Source organism: Corythoichthys intestinalis, chromosome 18 (assembly GCF_030265065.1).
Source record: "Corythoichthys intestinalis isolate RoL2023-P3 chromosome 18, ASM3026506v1, whole genome shotgun sequence".
NCBI classification, from domain to species: domain Eukaryota; kingdom Metazoa; phylum Chordata; class Actinopteri; order Syngnathiformes; family Syngnathidae; genus Corythoichthys; species Corythoichthys intestinalis.
In genome coordinates this window covers 17,745,893-17,761,155 of record NC_080412.1, presented here as the reverse complement: position 1 = coordinate 17,761,155, position 15,263 = coordinate 17,745,893, and the positions used below count along the sequence as shown (strand labels likewise).

The window sequence follows — 15,263 nt, the reverse complement described above, 5'->3', positions numbered from 1 at the left end:
AGAAATTGAGCATTATCTGACAGAATTGCAGGGGTCCCAATACCTTTGGCCAGCACTGTATCTGGTTCTTTTACACAACGTAAAAATTAGTGATGTGACCGAAAATTGGGTGCCCAAACTATCGGCTGAAAATAGCTAAAAATGCATTATTGGTATTCAATCTTAGTTCTCTTGTGATTACGTAATCAAAACACGGCGAGAAGCAACACGCTGGCTGACACTGTCTCGCTTAAACTACTGGCTCACAGCCAACATGTCCGCAATTTGGATGTATTTTGAAGTATCAAAGAAATATATAAACTATTAAGTGAAGGAAAATAAAATAAATTTGCTTCATCACTGCTAGAGGCTCTTTCTGAAGTTGCTTTCAGTTGATGTCACGTGTCACATCGAGTACTGTGCGTTTGAGCCTGTGCATGGTTCAGTGGTAGGGTAGTCGTTCCGTAATCCAGAGGTTGTAAGTTTGATTCTATGTTCTGATGAACTTGTCTAAGTATCCTTGAGCAAGACACTATGTCACCAGTAGGTCAATGAGGATATAGTGTCAAAACGTTTTAAGTGCCTAAAAGGTGGAAAGGCACAATATAACTATTTTCAATTATGAGAATTTCTCTTCTCAAATCAATCTCATTTTTCTTAATTATGTCTTTGCTCATATTTACTCATTCCTTGCTCCTAATGGTACACTTAGCAGCACAAACTGAGAAACAAATAAGCAAAGAATGAGATGAATTTGAGATAATCAAATTTGTCTCACTCAAAATCACTCATATCTTTGCTATGGGAAGGGTTGAAATATTTCTAGGTATAATGATTTGATATGTTGTGACATATGAGTTCCATTTTCTAAAATAACGGTCAAAAATATTGAACTTTTTAAAAATAATCTAATTATGAGTTGCACCTGTTTTGACCTAACCTCAAGTCAGTATCTTTTTTTTTTTTTTTTCTTCTTCATTAGGTCGGCTACTTATGTGCCTGTAACCTTTGGGAATTTGCACAGGAGCTCTAGGGGAAAAGACAAATTAAACATGCACAAGAGGCAAAATCATGTAAATCATCTTAACTTTGCACCTGTTGTCACAAAAGGAAAGTTTGGGCCAGTCAATCAAAACCAAACGACAAATAATATTTACAAATTCTAGTTTGTCTTCTTACACTTAAAAAATGTACAGTTTGTCCGTGTGTTGGTTTTTGTACCTTTTTTTTTTTTTTTTTTTTTTGTCCTCCCAAGTCCTGTAAGCAAAGGCAGTCCTGGGCTTGTGTGTGTTGTTATCCTCAGCACACAGGATGCAGAACATTTACATTGAGAGAATACCACCCCCCTTGATTTGTACTATAAGTAATGCCTGACGTGAGAGATTTTTTTTTAAATCAGGTTTTTAAAAATGCATCCTCTGTGCATTGATTGCTCTGACAAGCTAATTCACCATCACATCAATGAATTGCTATTCAGTCCAGTCTAAATGTCACTGGGTTATCTTCAGAACTGTCCATGTTCAGTTGTGCAATTGATGTGAAATGCACTTTACAAGATTCTCATGATGATAAATAGATCTCATTCTCCCGCTTGGTTGAGGATAGTAACAAAACAGTTGAAAGGATAAGTGTTAGGCAGTCTTCAAACACGTAAAGCATGTGGCTAATGTTGGTCACATACACAAACCTAATGAAGACTACAGCCATGTCGAGATTCTTTTTTACTTCCTGTAACATAAAGCGTTTTCTTCATATCATTCAAAGACGGTGACTGTGCAAAAATCACCATTGGCAAAAGATAAGAGAAAGATCAAAATAAAAAAAGAGGCTTGAGGGATCAGTCTCGGTGGTCATGGGGAAAAGCCTCTGTATTAAGATTTTGGGGAGAAAAAAAAAGTGGGGAAATATTTACTCTCTGTTATAGTTTTACACAATAATCATCTCTTTATACTTGTAATAATAATATTTGTCGAAATACCACAAAGTGCAGCTGAGTTTCAAATAAGACTTTCACAAAAATATTTCTGATGGAGAAGTCATGAAGCCAAAATCATAAAAAAAATATATATATTGAAAAAAATAAAAAAGGAAATGTTTCCGTCCTTGTGGAGAAAGAATGACATGCAACATTTGAGAAAACTCCATGATGTTTTCTTGAATGAAGATACATTGACTCTATGTTCTCTTAAAGAAGAGGGCAGCCACAGTGGAAAAATGTGATAATGTTGCTCTTTTTGTATGTGTGTGTTTGTCCCAAAAAAAACAAAAAAAAAAACAGAAAAAAAAGAAAGAACAGGTTGGCACTTTTATGAGGGTCATTCCTTCAGCTAAAATACAGTCAGGATGGGCCTCTCCTGGCAGTCCACTGGATGCCAGCGAGAGAGGAACTTTTTTTTTCACAGTACTTGGCACCAAGAATGCTGGTAAAAATGAGATATCAGAATATCTTTCCCCCCGTTCATATCCTTACAATTTGTTAATAATACATCATTTACATTTGTGTTTTTGTATAAAAGACTCCAAAAGGGAAAATGAGTCTTGATGGGATCGCATGATTGAGCAAAGATCCATTATGTTAATGGATTAATAAAATGAAAGAGGGGGCAGATGAGATGAGGCAAGCAAAGAAACAGAGTGAAATGGCTTGGTGGTTTGTATGCGTGTGTGTGTGTGTGTATGTTGGGGTGGCTGTAGAGACACACATAATTAAAGAAAAACAAATAAATCCACATGAGCGGAGCCACTGTGGAAGAGATTAAATGAGTATAATAGCCAGCCTGATTTCCAGGTTGCATCTCAAAGACTGAATATGATTTGCTAAAGTTGAGGACCCAATCTGGAAATGTCAACATGACAAATCCGTTTAATCCATAAAGGAGTTTATCACTAGTAGATGTCCTATCCATTTGAAGAGGGGAGGGTAGGGTGCTTCCATTTGCTGCCAACCCTCCCACCTCAAATGGATTGGATGTCTAGCGCCATCAGTAGCAGCCAATGTGTTAACATCCAGAAGCATGTCTCACTTCCAGATTAGGCCTTAAAGCTGCAATTTGTAAATTTCAAGAAACCACTGGCTTGTGAAAGATTGAGTGTTTGGGCATGTACTATCTCCAGGAAAGCTAATGTATTCCACTTGCTAAATGAATACATTTCTTTGACCTTTCTCAAACCCACGAAGATGTGCGGTAATGCACAATGTGTCACAAACTATATTTGGCTCAGTGATTCTCTGAACTATAGTTTATAGATGACCACATGGAGTTTTAAAAGGAATATATTGCGGAGAGGCGCTTTCACCAAGCTGAAAATGGCATTGATTGACAGACTAAAATTGTATGAAGTAGATGTAGGGAAAAATTCGGGGGGAAAAAGTAATGTTGCACGTTTCCATATTTTGGCTCCCGATACCGATTCCGACAACTGGCTGTGTGGTATCAGCCAATGCTGTACCGACACCACGTTTTCTTATTATTATTATTCTATTCATACTAAATTACTGCATACTCACTTGACTGTTACGTAATTGCAGTCATGGCTTGGTCATACACTGCTTAACTCATTGTCTGCCATGAACGTTCATTTATTGCCACCCTCCCACTTCAAATGGATTGGACGTTTACTAGTGTTAACGACTGGACTGTAACATCATCTTGGGAAGGGCGACAAGCACATTTTTGCAGCAGTGTGTGTAGCTGGCAGCCATCTTAGTGAGGGTGACCAGTGTTTGGGAACTAGATTTTGAAAAGAACACACCTGATTCCAATGACGTCAATTTAGTGCTGTATCTATACTACAGTAGTATCGGTATCGGTGCAATACAAAAAAAATACAGGTAGTCCCCGTGTTACGAACGACTTGAACGCTAGCGATGTAACCCTAACATCCATGTAGGTTGGAATTAACCCTGTAAGTAGCCTTAGATACCCCCTAAATCTCAAAATAACTATCCAAAAACAGGTATTGTATGTCATTGTACTGTCCTCGTCACAATGTTGGAGCTAAGTCGATGTCAGACGCCCATGTGTTTTGCTGATTTTATTTAGCGGCTAATGACATCAACACTTGCTGAATGAAACTAAAATAAATATGAATTTAAATATTTATAACTAGCTTTATAAGTACATTTATAACATCACAAAATGAAGTCACCGTTATTACATTATTAATTATAATAATAAATATAATATAATAAACATTATTATTATTTTTATTAAAACGTTATTACATTAAGTCGGGTATGTTGTAACCCGGGAACTACCTGTATAAGAAAGAAAATAGAAAATAAGTTAAAAAAAAAAAAAAAAAAGCAACAACACTTATCCGACTGAGCTTGTTCAATAGGAATTGGTTTGCATTGACAATTGTTTAGCACGGTAGAATGAAAACCAGAAGCTACGATATACAATGTGAACGCTAAACTGATTTCACAAAGAACGTAATCTGCTGGTCTCACATCAACATCAGATCACATCTTCAAATTCATTCATTCATTTTCTGAGCCGCTTTTACCAATCAACATGCCTCCTAAGAGGTGAGTGGTAGTGAGTTGACCTCAGAGAAATCTGTTAAGATGTTTAAAAAGTGCTTTAACCTTGGAGCGATTCCACTCATTTCACCTTTCTAAAATTTCCATCAGATTTGGAGCTGAAGGAAAAGAAAACTAAGCTTCAGTTGTTTTCTTTTATTAAATTAGAATGTGATGAGAAATGACTATGCTATTAACTGTTTGAATTAGTAGAAGTTGAGCTAACATGCCGATGAAAGAAATGAATTGAGGCGTGGAACACTAGTTGATGTACTGTATCACTGCGCATCCTAATGATCCTCAAATACCATGAAAATACATGCCCAATGGGCTGTAAGCGGTGCAAGGTTGACATCAGAGCAATCTGATTTGATGCCTACTAAATGCTTAAATGCAATGCCACAGCATCATTGCCACCTCATTGCTTTTCGTGTCCTTAGTTCACCTATGATTTTCTAACACAAAAAAAAAAGCCTTGGTACATTTGGGACAAAATTTGGACTGAGGAAATAATCAGCTGAACATTTTGTACTTTGATGATGCTTGAGTCCTTGAGCGCTGGCTGAGTGAATAAAGCAAGCGGAAGAATAAGATTTTGACACACAATGGTAGTTGTATACGTACTAGATTGCTTGTCTCTCAGCAATCACAGTCAACCCAACCTTGACCAGTGATTACATTTTATAGAGGTATTTGTCACTGCTTAAAATCTTACAAACTGCAGCTTTATTCAAGGGCTTAATGAAAAAGACCTAGTACAGAAGAGTAGGGGGTGATGAGGGTGACGATGTATGGTGTGGTCCCAAAATGGGGCCGCAGAGGTTGTGCTGGGTCCTATACACGAGTAGTGGAGTGTTGGTGTGGCAAGGCATTGTTGCTGTGACTGGGGACGGGTGTAGTGGAGGGGGCTGGGACGGGAGGGTACGTGTTGAAGGGATGGAGGGGCTGGATACTGCTGATGGTGCTGGGGATCATGGTGATGGTGTTGGCCGTCATGAGCGGCACATCCTCCGGCGCCCGACGGAGCGCCAGCGTGTAGTCAGGCGGGCACACCGGGGGCCGCAAAGGTTCCAGGTCACCATGAATGCCGCGGGAAGGGAGAGGTGTGCCATGCTCCAGCTCCCCTCTTTGCTGCTTCATCTGTAGCGACATCAGCTCCTCCTCCTGGCTAAGGGCCAAGTCGTTGTGCGGCGGGGCCCCTACTACTCCGATGCCCACGCCCAAGCCCATGCCCATCGTGGCGCCGCGCTGCGGGGACAGGCGACGATGACGCCTCTGCATGAGTTCGTGGCGCTTGTCTCGTTTGTAGTAGAGTGCAGCAAAGGCCAACACGTTGAGGAAAAGGAGAGACGCGCCCACCGCCACAGTCACGCTTAGCTCGGTGGAATAGTCCCTCGTCTCAGGAGGGAAGGGAGTGTTACGGGGTCTCTCCGAACCGTCCGGCTCAGGCGGATAGGTGGAGATACCTGAGGGTACCCGGGGTGTGGTTGACCTATCGCGGTTCCTTCCAGGTGGTGGCGGTGTCGTGATGGTACCCATCATTTGCTTGTGGAGGCTGTGGAGATGCGGTACCAACTCTAGCCAGAAGGCAACCTTGTTGGCTCGATAGTTGTCTCTGACACGTGGCTTGAGGCCGATGTGCAAGTACTGTTTGTCTTTGGAGCTGAACTTGGTCCAGATGACTTCCTCAAACCGATTGGGCTTGGTGTGGATGAACGTGGTATCCTGGGGAACTGGCAGGTTAGGATCACTGGAAAACAGAATTGAGGAGATTGCTAGTGACTTTACAATTCAAGGGTGCTACTTACAAAATACAGTATAAGCTATACACTGCACAGAGGTGTTATGACACCAATCAGGTTAAGTCCTTAGTCACCTTTCAAAACACCCTTTAGACGTAGTTAGACTAAGGCTAGGTTCATACCGCAGGCCTTAATGGACACATCCGATTTTTTCGTGTTTTTTCGACTGATAAAAAAAAAGTTTGAACAGGACAAGTCGCATAGAAGTGGACCATTTCAAATTCATGCATCAATGACGTCAGCAAAGAGCAAGAGAGACACAGGGGACATCAGCAATGGAGCTGTGCATCTGCGTTAGCACCTAGCTTGAACTCGGCTTTTAGGGAGCGGGCAGGCTTGACCGAAGTCATTGCAAAAATGTGGAAAAAAAGTAAAGCCTGAGAATGCTTGGTTTTCTTTCTGTGCACCAATTGAGCAATATTTTGATATTGCTTACATGGCTGACAGTCGAGGCAAACTGACAGCATATGTGTGCGTCATGCATGCACAGTGCGCGCATGTGTTCTATCAATCCATATAAACTTTGAATATAAGACTAAACCAGGATTATTTATGTCAGTGTTTTGTGTCCTCTGTTTGGAACTCAAAACATGATCACCCTAGAACAGACATGTCCAAAGTCCGGCCCGGGGGCCAAATGCGGCCCGTGGTCAGATTTCATCAGGCCCCCAGCCTCTGTCATGTAATCAATAACGTCTGGCCTGCACACAGACTTAATAAATTGGTCAGCAGTACTGCTACGTGCATATGAAGTAGCTTACACACTAAATGCAGCTCCTTATTTACCCACTAAAAGGCAGCAGCACATTAAGCAACATTACCCCATGTGACACTTTACTCCTAATTTTCTAAAATTAGGAGACAATTAACAAAAAAAAAGTTGACTGCGATGGCTGGCGCTTCAAAGATAGGTGGAAATTGGACTATTTCTTTACTAAAATACGCAACAACTGTGTCTGCCTCATTTGCAAAGAGACAGTTGTTGTTTTTAAAGAGCTCAGTGTGAGGCGATATTACCAAACAAGACACGCTGACATGTATGACAAGATTACCGGGAAGATACATAGCGAGAAATTGAAGCAACTTGAGGCTAGTTTAATTTCACAGCAGCAGTATTTCGCAAGAGTCGAAAGAGAACGCTACAAAGGCTAGTTGCGAGATTGTTGAAATTATTAATTTAAAAAAAAGCAAATGTGTCCCACAGAATGGCTTGCTAAAATTTGCTTAAATATATTGTTCTACGTAAAGGACATCAGCCAAGGTCGGCCCCCAACATTTTTCCCACACCAAATCTGGCCCCCTTTGCAAAAAGTTTGGACACCCCTGCCCTAGAACATGGGTGGGACATGGGTGGGGATGGCGTGGCTCAGTGGTAGAGTAGTTGTCCCACAACCCAGAGGTTGTAGGTTCGATTCTCCCTGCCCTGATGAACTTGCCTAAGTATCCTTGAGCAAGATACTGAACCCCACATTGCTCCTAGGTAGATGGCAATGTAGTGTAAAGCGGTTTGAGCACCTTGAAAGGTGGAAAAGCGCTATACAAGTATAACACCATTGACAACTATTCAACAAAGGGCCGCAGTGGGTGCGGGTCTTTGTTGCAACCCATCAAGAGGACACCTTTTCACCAACCTGGTGTCTTACAGGTGCAATTAGTTGATTGCAGTCAGGTGCTTATTGTTTCCCCAGACCCCTCACTGGTTAAACTGCCTGTGCTGGATCAGTTGTAACAAAGACCAGGACGCACCGCAGCCTTAAGGACCGGTCCCACCCCTGCCTTAGAATGACATAGAGCCAGCATGTGCAGTCATTTGTTTTGATGTTTCTGCGCATGTGGGTCCATTTGCTCAGCATGTGTCGGGCTATGAGTAAGGGCCCAAGTACACCAGATGCATGATCGTTGCGGTTCCGGTCCGGTTCAGTGTTGACTGCGTGCCACGCAGTACGTCAAAAACAGGCAAATCATACCGGCTGCGCACGGGTGCAATCCGCCAACTCCGTTCCCTCTTGAGCGCTCGCGTGATCGCCCGCTATAATGTGCCATTTAAAACAACGAAAAACACACGGCATCTATACTCATCAGAGAAGCAGAGAGAGAGCACATTTTTTTCTTTGCATATTGATATTTTAGTTGTGTCTGTCTTAATTCCAGATTGACTGCATCATGTTGAGATCAGGGCTCCGTGTGTGGGGGGAAGGGGGTGGGGCCCTATTATGCCCTTGGTTGTGTCGGTGGGTTTATATCTTTGTGCACATTTAAAATTTATGGCACATAACATCTCATAGAGCTGTTATAAACAACTGTTAAATAATCTGCAATATTTATAAAATGGATAGCGAATTATATACTACACGAGCTACACAGCATACTTGGAATTGGTGTCTCAACACTGCAGATTCCTGTGCCCAGCGCAAACTGTTGGTTTTTCAATGAAAAGTCAAGTAAAATGTAGGAAAAAAAGAGAAATGTCTCGAATAGACCACCAGGTCGAAACTTGTGGGTGTCTCTATTCTCATTCGTACTTTTCCCCCCGACTATGTATCTCACCGACATCGTGTGTGCGCCGGGCACGAGATTTTCTGCGGTGGAATCACTTCCAGATACGCTGCTTTTTTTTTTTTTTTTTTTCGCTCAAAGTTGTCAGCACGTCGTGTGTTTGATATCATTGCCAGAAAAACACACACAATAGGACACCTTGCAGCTTCGCTTTTAATGCTGTCCTTATAATAACGATCTGCTGCATCGTATATCACTTTGTGACTTTCCACCTCCATGATGAAACGTTTTTCGTCCATGTTCGCTGGTGTTTAAACCGTGAATATGCAACTGGGCTGTTACGTCCAGGTCCAGCTCTGCCCATTTTGTTGGATGCGTGTCCGACAAAAATAGAAAATAGCCTATACCATCCGGTGGGCATGCAGCACGCCGGAGATGGTTCACAGTCAATCCGGAGCACTGACGCGGCCGGTATACGTTGAACAATAGGATATAATGGGAACGGATTGGCTCCGGTGCTATTTTTTTACCGGAGTCGGACCGGAACCGCAACGATCATGCATCTGGTGTACTTGGGCCTTTAGTGCGCATGCGTAATACATGAACGGGCTCAATGGAAAAAGGCAGTCTGAACAGACACGCCAAAAAAACAGATATGCAGAAACATCAGAATTGTGCCTAGAGACCTGCAGTCTGAACCTGGTCTAAGTGAGCGGCATCTTTAACCCTAATAAATAAAACGCCTGGAAGCTTGGATCAGATAAAATTCTTACTCCAATTTGTTTTCATTGTACATGATTTTTGAGAAGATTTGATTTTTGAGGTATCTTATAATTTTGTGTTTTTCTTACCCCGTCTTGGCAAAGTTCGTCCAGTACGTCATGACCACAGCACTGAGCATCACATCATTCTTGGAGAAGTTACATGGGAATAGGTCAGTGGCGCCAACCATGGGAATTCCAAACACATAGGGTATCTCATCACCATGGGCTGCATCAGCCCAATCAGGCCTTGCTTCGGTCTGACAGTGGTGGTGGAAAGTGTAGAAGAAAACGGGAGACTGGAATTCTGCATGCAATTTGGCCGTGGCCACAGCTGGAGCCACCCATTGATGGTCTGTGAAGAGAGCCAAGAGGGTCTTCCTACGCATGTCACTGTTGTCCCGGTCGGCCCAGTCTGTATACATGAACTTTATGGTTTCCCTTAGTATATCTTTACCTGGGAGGAAACAAAATCATTTTTGTTTAACAGGGGAAACAATAGGAAACTGAAAGATCAATAACAGAAAATGCAAATATGGAATTTTGTTGAAAATGTATTCTCTGTAATTACATAACTGCCATTCACGGCATAGACGTTCAATCCATTTGAAGTGGGAGGATTGGCCACTCTCACACTTCAAATGGATTGGACGTCTACTAGTAGTATACTCATTCAGTAGGGCAGCTGACCATCAGGATATCCGTAAAGATTATCGACAAAGTTAGAGATGGTGTAGTCAAACGAAGGCGCAGATATTCCATCTTCTCCTTCATTGTCATCAACAAACTTCAGGCCTTCTCCTTGGTTTACGCCCAGCAATATGTCATAGTTCAGGAACTCACCCTGGTGTTCAAATTCACAACACACAATTCACACACTGAATATGATGAAACACATATACACTACATAGATTCAAATATTTGCACATTACTGTGCTTTAATAAAATAAAAAATGGAGTTTAAAATAGTTGGAGCTGTATCACTGGACTTTGCTTTGCGTACTGAGACACATTCACATTGCAGCAGTTAAGCATCTTACTCCCAATATTAAAAGTATGTATTTATTTGTATAATCTATATAAAGTATAAACAATGGCGGCAATAGAAAGGCTATCACACTGACCTGCTGCATTAGAATCTCTGGGTCATCTGGAACCACATCACCATCTACTACAGGTCCAAAGGCAATGTGATAGCGTGCAGGCTGTATGTCTTGGTCCACAAGCTCCCTGAAACTCTTCTTCCTCAAGCAGTCCACCAACTCCGCCATATCACGAAGAGTGCAACCAACCTTCTTGGCCAGAATCTTGGTGTACATGACAGGTCGGTAGTTGACCGACCAGCTGGAAATGGCCGAGCCACTCTGAGCAATGGCCCTTTGAAACAAACCTACACAGAAAACAGGAGAACATCAGAAAATGTTGAAATAAACATATCTAGGAGCATATTTTGGTCTGTCTTAGAACTGCATGATAGATCTTTCTATCAAATAGATAGATTTTTCGAATAAATTCAAGTTTTTCATTGCAGATAAAATTTTTTTTTTTTAAAAACAGCAACCAATATATATAATTATTCCATGAGAAAGACTTTCTATGTGAAGTAATTACTTTGATGACAGCACAAATGGGTGAGAAAAAAACATATTTAAAGAAGTTTTGCACTTTAACACCTCAATATTTATGCAGAAATTGTCATTTGCGCTGTCCAGTCATCCATCTGCCTCCTTGTATGAGTACTGTAAATTGTCATACAGTGATCCCTCGCTACTTTGCGCTTCAAACTTTGCGCCCTCAGTCCATCGCAGATTTTTTTCAATGAATGAATAAATAAAAAGTTTTTAAAGGTGTTGTTATATGCATGCACAAACCACTGTTTTCTTTTATATATCTATCTATCTCATTTATATCATAATTATTACATTTGCAGTGTTTTAAAAACATGTATTAAATTATTTTATTTATTAAAATATACATATGGCGGAAAACACGACAAGGCTGAAAAAACTATTTCTGCTCTTGCACCCCTCTTTAAAATAAACTGCTGTATTTTAAGCCAAAAGAACTGTTGCGTATATGCTGCCACAGCAGTTTCATGGTGCATTAAGCCCCCGAACTATTTTTTAATTCGTCCGTTTTACCCTGGAGACCCCCGTTTAGGGTTAGACACAGCACAACTGCTTTTGTTTCAACCCAGCCATAAAAAGAAGGTAAGTAATTATATTTATTATTCGAAATGTCTATCATTTTTAGCTTAGAATAATTAATTGATGTCTAACATTTAGTTTAAAAAAATGACTTTATAAAATTTTCACTCACATATTTTAAACTTTTAAACAAATTACATCACAATTTAAAAAAAAAAATGTCTGTAAATAGGTCATGGATACCTACCTCATAACTATCGCTTAATTGTCTTCTTTTTTTGGTACTGTCGCATTTTCCCCGATATTTTAGATGATAAATAATTGATCCAAACAAAGAAAAATTGAAAAAAAAAAACGTTTAAAAGGGTAAATATTTGAAAAGAAAATCTCGACCACTCCTTGATGTCTGTGATTTCTGCATTGCGACCCTTGTTATATTACTGTGTTTCACCCATAAAATCCCCAAAAGGTCCAGCTGTGGCCATTCACAGCTGTGTCCTAACCCTCGGTGAGACATGCTACATGGAGTTTTCACCCTTTGTAGAGCAAGTGGTCACCAGATCTAATTATTAGTAATTATTTTTCTATAGGTTTTATTAATATAATGTTAATAAAATTACATTTAAAATGAATTAAAAACCTAAACACACTCGAGTTATGACCCCCCGATAACACTCTAAAGGTGAGTTTTTTCCCCATAGTATTTTGCCATTGATAAGGCTCGACATCCAATCTATTTAAACCTATGGTTGTGAATGCTCATCTTTCAGTACCATTGACGGCGTCCAACTCATTTTGACTGGGAGGGGTGAATTTTTGGTGAAAAAAAATCAGAGCCCTACTCTCTCACTTTATCTTCCTTTTTTTTCTTCCAGTGACACACTTTAGCTAGCAGCAGAAGATGCATTCACTGCCTTACAGTGAGTTTAAATAATGCATAGTCTAGAGAAAGAGCATAGTATTGGGATCATGATTAGGAAGCAACCCTGCTACTTTCATTGCAATTAGCAAAGAATATTTGTGAACATTATGGTTGCAAAACATTCTACTTGTGTGACATCAGCAAAGTATATGACTAACCTGCGCAAAGTCGCATGAGGCCAGAATAAAGACTGCAAAAGTGCTGAAGTAGAGAGGAAAAAAATACCGTTGCCCTGCTGCAGTTACAGTATGTCGTCGCTTGCCGTCCCTCTTTTTTATCTGCAGATTCTGTCATTAATAATTAACCCCACAAACAGACACAGAGCATATTCTGAATGTTCCCCACCCCCGCTCCTTTCCCTGTGAAATCAATTAAGAAGCCTCTCAGCTCGGTTCATCTCTCTTCTGCACACACAGTGGCTTTAAAAACTGCTCGAAGTTTGTCTGCATTCACTCAAAATGATAGCCCAGTTTACAACGTGTGAAAGAAGCTTTTGTTGGAACCTTAAATGTGATATACAATTACGGGGTTTAACATTTCACATTAACACTCACATTAGGTACACTCGCACACATTATGGGAGCTACTTCGAAAGAACTGTAGCAGTTAAAATAAAAATGCAGCGTTGGACAGTGATTCAATATGATCCCAGATTTGAGTCCACAGACCAACTCATGAATGAGAAGGAAACAGACTAGGCGTTGGCAACAAATCGATTATATGAATTAATTTGGAGATTTTAATTTTAAGGTCATAACGCCCAGCCTATTCTAAACACTATACCCCGGGTTACGACGTACCCGACTTATGTGATTTCAACTTTACGACGTCATTTTTTTGTATTGTGATGCATGCATTTATTTTGGCGCAGGAAGCATAGAGCAAGTAGTACTTCCACACGCGAGGAATTGCGCGTGTACACATGAAGATATATATAATATATAATATATTTGCGCACACGAAGAGGAACGCATTTGCTCCCACGAAAAAGTCGCACCGCCAAGTGAGAGAGAGAGGGGGGATAGGTTACAGCTGCAAGCCTGTGCACACATGTGTTGCTTGTGAAGCATCCATAGAGGCAACACCTGCATACAATGGTATGAAAAACGATTTGAACCTTTTGGAATTTCTCACATTTCTGCATAAAATCATCATCAAATGTGATGTGATCTGATCTTTGTCAAAATCACACAGATGAAAATACAGCGTCTGCTTTAACTAAAACCCCAAACATTTATAGGTTTTCATATTTTAAAGAGGATAGCATGCAAACAATAAAAGAAGGGGGAAAATAAGCATGCGGACCCACTGCCTAAGGAGACTTAAAGAGCAATTGAAACCAATTTTTACCAAACATTTTAAGTCAGGCGTGTGCCCAATCACTGATGAGTGGTTTAAGGCTGCCCTGCCCACTGTAAAACACACACCTGGTAAGAATTGTCTTGATGAGAATCATTGTCTGATGTGCATTATGGCTCAGTCAAAAGAGCTGTCTGAAGACCTACAATGAAGGATTGTTGATTTGTATAAAGCTGGGAAAGGATACAAAACCATCTCTAAAAGTGTGGATGTTCATCAATCCAAAGTCAGAGAAGTTGTCTACAAATGGAGAGAGTTCGACACTGTTGCCTCTCTCCCAAGGAGTGGCTGTCCACTAAAGATGATGCCCAGAGTTCAGTGCAGAATACTCAGAGAGTTAAAAAAAGAAACCTAGTGTGTCTGCTAAAGTGCACACATCAACTATATGTAAAACTATGGCCAAGAATGGTGTTCATGGGAGGACTCAACAGAGGAAGCCATTGCTGTCTAAAAAAAAACATTGTTGCTCATTTAATGTTCGCAAAAAAGCACTTGGGCACTCCACAGAAGTTTTGGCAAAATATTTTTTGGACTGAAGAAAGGTGGAGGTGGAGGAGTAACACACAACGTCATGTATGGAGGAAAAATGGAACAGCTAACCAACATCAACACCTCATCCCCACTGTGACGTGTGGTGGAGGTTGCATCATGATTTTGGGCTTTGGACAAAATATTAAATGTGATGGTTCACTTTTTTTTTTTTTTTTTCATCTATTTAATTTTGACAATCACATTTGATGGTGATTTTATGCAGAAATGTGAGAAATTCCAAAAGGTTCAGATACTTTTTCATACCACTGTACAGTGTAACACATTTTGTAATGTTTATTGTGCGTTTTCAATTGTGTTCAAAAACCTGGGGCGAGTTTACGTGACATCTCTGATGCTGTGCGGTTGCTAACTGCTACATACTAATCGTTTGTGTAGATTGCTATTGCTGTAACATCAGCTAGTTTTAAACGCAAATTTGAATTGCAATTATTGAAAATAAAACTGATTTAATTTAATTTTCATTTTAGTTTAATTCTGCAAGTGTTGATGTCATGAGCAGCTGAATAAAATCAGAAAACCACACTGGCATCTGATATCGTTATTTCAGAGCTTAGCTCGCTGTCTAGCTTGGACTTTGCTCCAGTGTCTTGGCGTGGACAGTACAATGATGTATAATACATGTTTTGGGATAGTTGTTTTTAGATTTAAGGTGTATTTAGGGGTACGTAAAGGGTTCATTCCGGAAATTCCGGACACATCGCCAGCGTGGGGACTACCTGT

At 40.5% G+C, this 15,263-nt stretch overlaps 1 protein-coding gene across 3 annotated transcripts in view; it reads right to left on the bottom strand.

The window, feature by feature from the left end:
- Nucleotides 1-1,145: 1,145 nt before the first annotated feature.
- nlgn2b (neuroligin 2b) overlaps nucleotides 1,146-15,263 on the bottom strand; it is a 314,058-nt gene continuing 299,940 nt past the window's right edge. For all 3 annotated transcript variants that reach the window (XM_057821147.1, XM_057821148.1, XM_057821146.1), the window contains 4 exons: nucleotides 10,688-10,953; nucleotides 10,254-10,407; nucleotides 9,654-10,020; nucleotides 1,146-6,254 (listed from right to left, as the gene is read on the bottom strand). In XM_057821147.1, coding sequence (XP_057677130.1) covers nucleotides 5,339-6,254; nucleotides 9,654-10,020; nucleotides 10,254-10,407; nucleotides 10,688-10,953 — 1,703 coding nt within the window. In that variant the 3' untranslated portion in view covers nucleotides 1,146-5,338. The remainder of the gene's footprint in view (nucleotides 6,255-9,653; nucleotides 10,021-10,253; nucleotides 10,408-10,687; nucleotides 10,954-15,263) is intronic.